The 1290-nt window shown below is 63.7% G+C and overlaps 1 protein-coding gene across 1 annotated transcript in view; it reads left to right on the plus strand.

Annotated features, from left to right (window-relative positions):
* Nucleotides 1–1290, plus strand: part of AFMID (arylformamidase) — a 12216-nt gene that overhangs the window by 2791 nt on the left and 8135 nt on the right. The window contains exon 3 of the mRNA XM_004693418.1: nucleotides 1153–1257. Coding sequence (XP_004693475.1) covers nucleotides 1153–1257 — 105 coding nt within the window. The remainder of the gene's footprint in view (nucleotides 1–1152; nucleotides 1258–1290) is intronic.

Raw genomic sequence — 1290 nt, forward strand, 5'->3', positions numbered from 1 at the left:
GGCAGCTGTGTGTGAGCGCGTGAGCGTGCGTGCATGTGGGCAGCTGTGTGTGAGCGCGTGAGCGTGCGTGCATGTGGGCAGCTGTGTGTGAGCGCATGAGCGTGTGTGCGTGCGTGCACACAGGGCTTCTCTCTGTAGGGCGCTAGGCGCCAGAGGCCCATGCCAGTGGCCTTGTCGTCCCCTACGTCCAAGCGAGGCCACCGCTGACTCGCGGGCTAGGACTCAACAATGCATTTGGCGGGGGACAGGTGATCCCAGGTGATCCCAGAACAGGACTGTCAGGGGGCTCCCTGGTGGCGCAGGGGCTAAGCCTCAGCCTGGGGAACTGTCTCCAGCCACCTCGGCCTGAGTCCGGTCCCGGCCAGGGAGTGACCCCCAGGGCGCAGCAGACCCTCTGTCTCCCCGCTGCCCCTCAGCAGTGGGTTTCAGTGGATCTGCCTGTTCTGCTCCCCAGTCTGTCTCTGGGGAGTCCCCTCACCCCCCCGCACCTCTGGCCCACACCCCAGCTCTTGTCTGTGTAAATAAATAAGAATAAATCTTAAAAAAAAGGAACAGGAGTTTCCAGCTCCCAAAAGAGCTTCTCGTGCTGGGGTGTGGCCTGACTCTGACTTGGGCCTGGGGGAGCCAAGGGGAGCCCTACTGAAAGGTGCTGGTGTACCCCTGAGCAGCCCCCAGGGAGCCTACAAATTGGCTCTGCTCCAGCCCAGGGCCATCGCTCCTCCGTCTGATGCCCCTTGCTCCTCCCTAGCGCCAGTCCCAGCTGACACACCTGCCTGTTCTGACCCCAGGCGCGGTGGTCCTCGGTCACCTGTCCCTCTGCCGCATTGCCTAATTATTTGAAGTGAGTGTACATCTTGGCTGCAAACACTTGGCAGAACTTGCCTTTCCCAGGTCAAGTGGCAAAGCTGGCAGAGTGTGATAGGAGGTACATGCCAAGGTGCCCGCTGGGGGAGAGGGCAGGCTGGCAGCCTCACACCAGGGCAGCCTGCGGCCAACAGGCCCTCAGGAGGACCGGCCGGCCTCTCTCCTGGAGGCACTGACGGTGGACGTCAGGGGCTGGGCCAGGGGCCTCCGCAGACGGATTCCCCCAGAAATGAGCAGGGCCGTCCCTGCCGGGCCGTCCCCACAGCGACCTGTCTGCTTCCGACACAGCCACTGAGAGGGCCCGGGCCACCAGGAGGAGCCTTCTGAGTGTCCCCTACGGAGCCGGGGAAGGGGAGACGCTGGACATCTACCTTCCTGAGGACGAGTCTGAGGGTAAAGGGGTCGAGGGAGGGACGCCCGCCCCGC

This window comes from Condylura cristata, unplaced genomic scaffold (genome assembly GCF_000260355.1).
Source record: "Condylura cristata isolate star-nosed mole 26May11 unplaced genomic scaffold, ConCri1.0 scaffold00038, whole genome shotgun sequence".
In the NCBI taxonomy this organism is placed as follows: domain Eukaryota; kingdom Metazoa; phylum Chordata; class Mammalia; order Eulipotyphla; family Talpidae; genus Condylura; species Condylura cristata.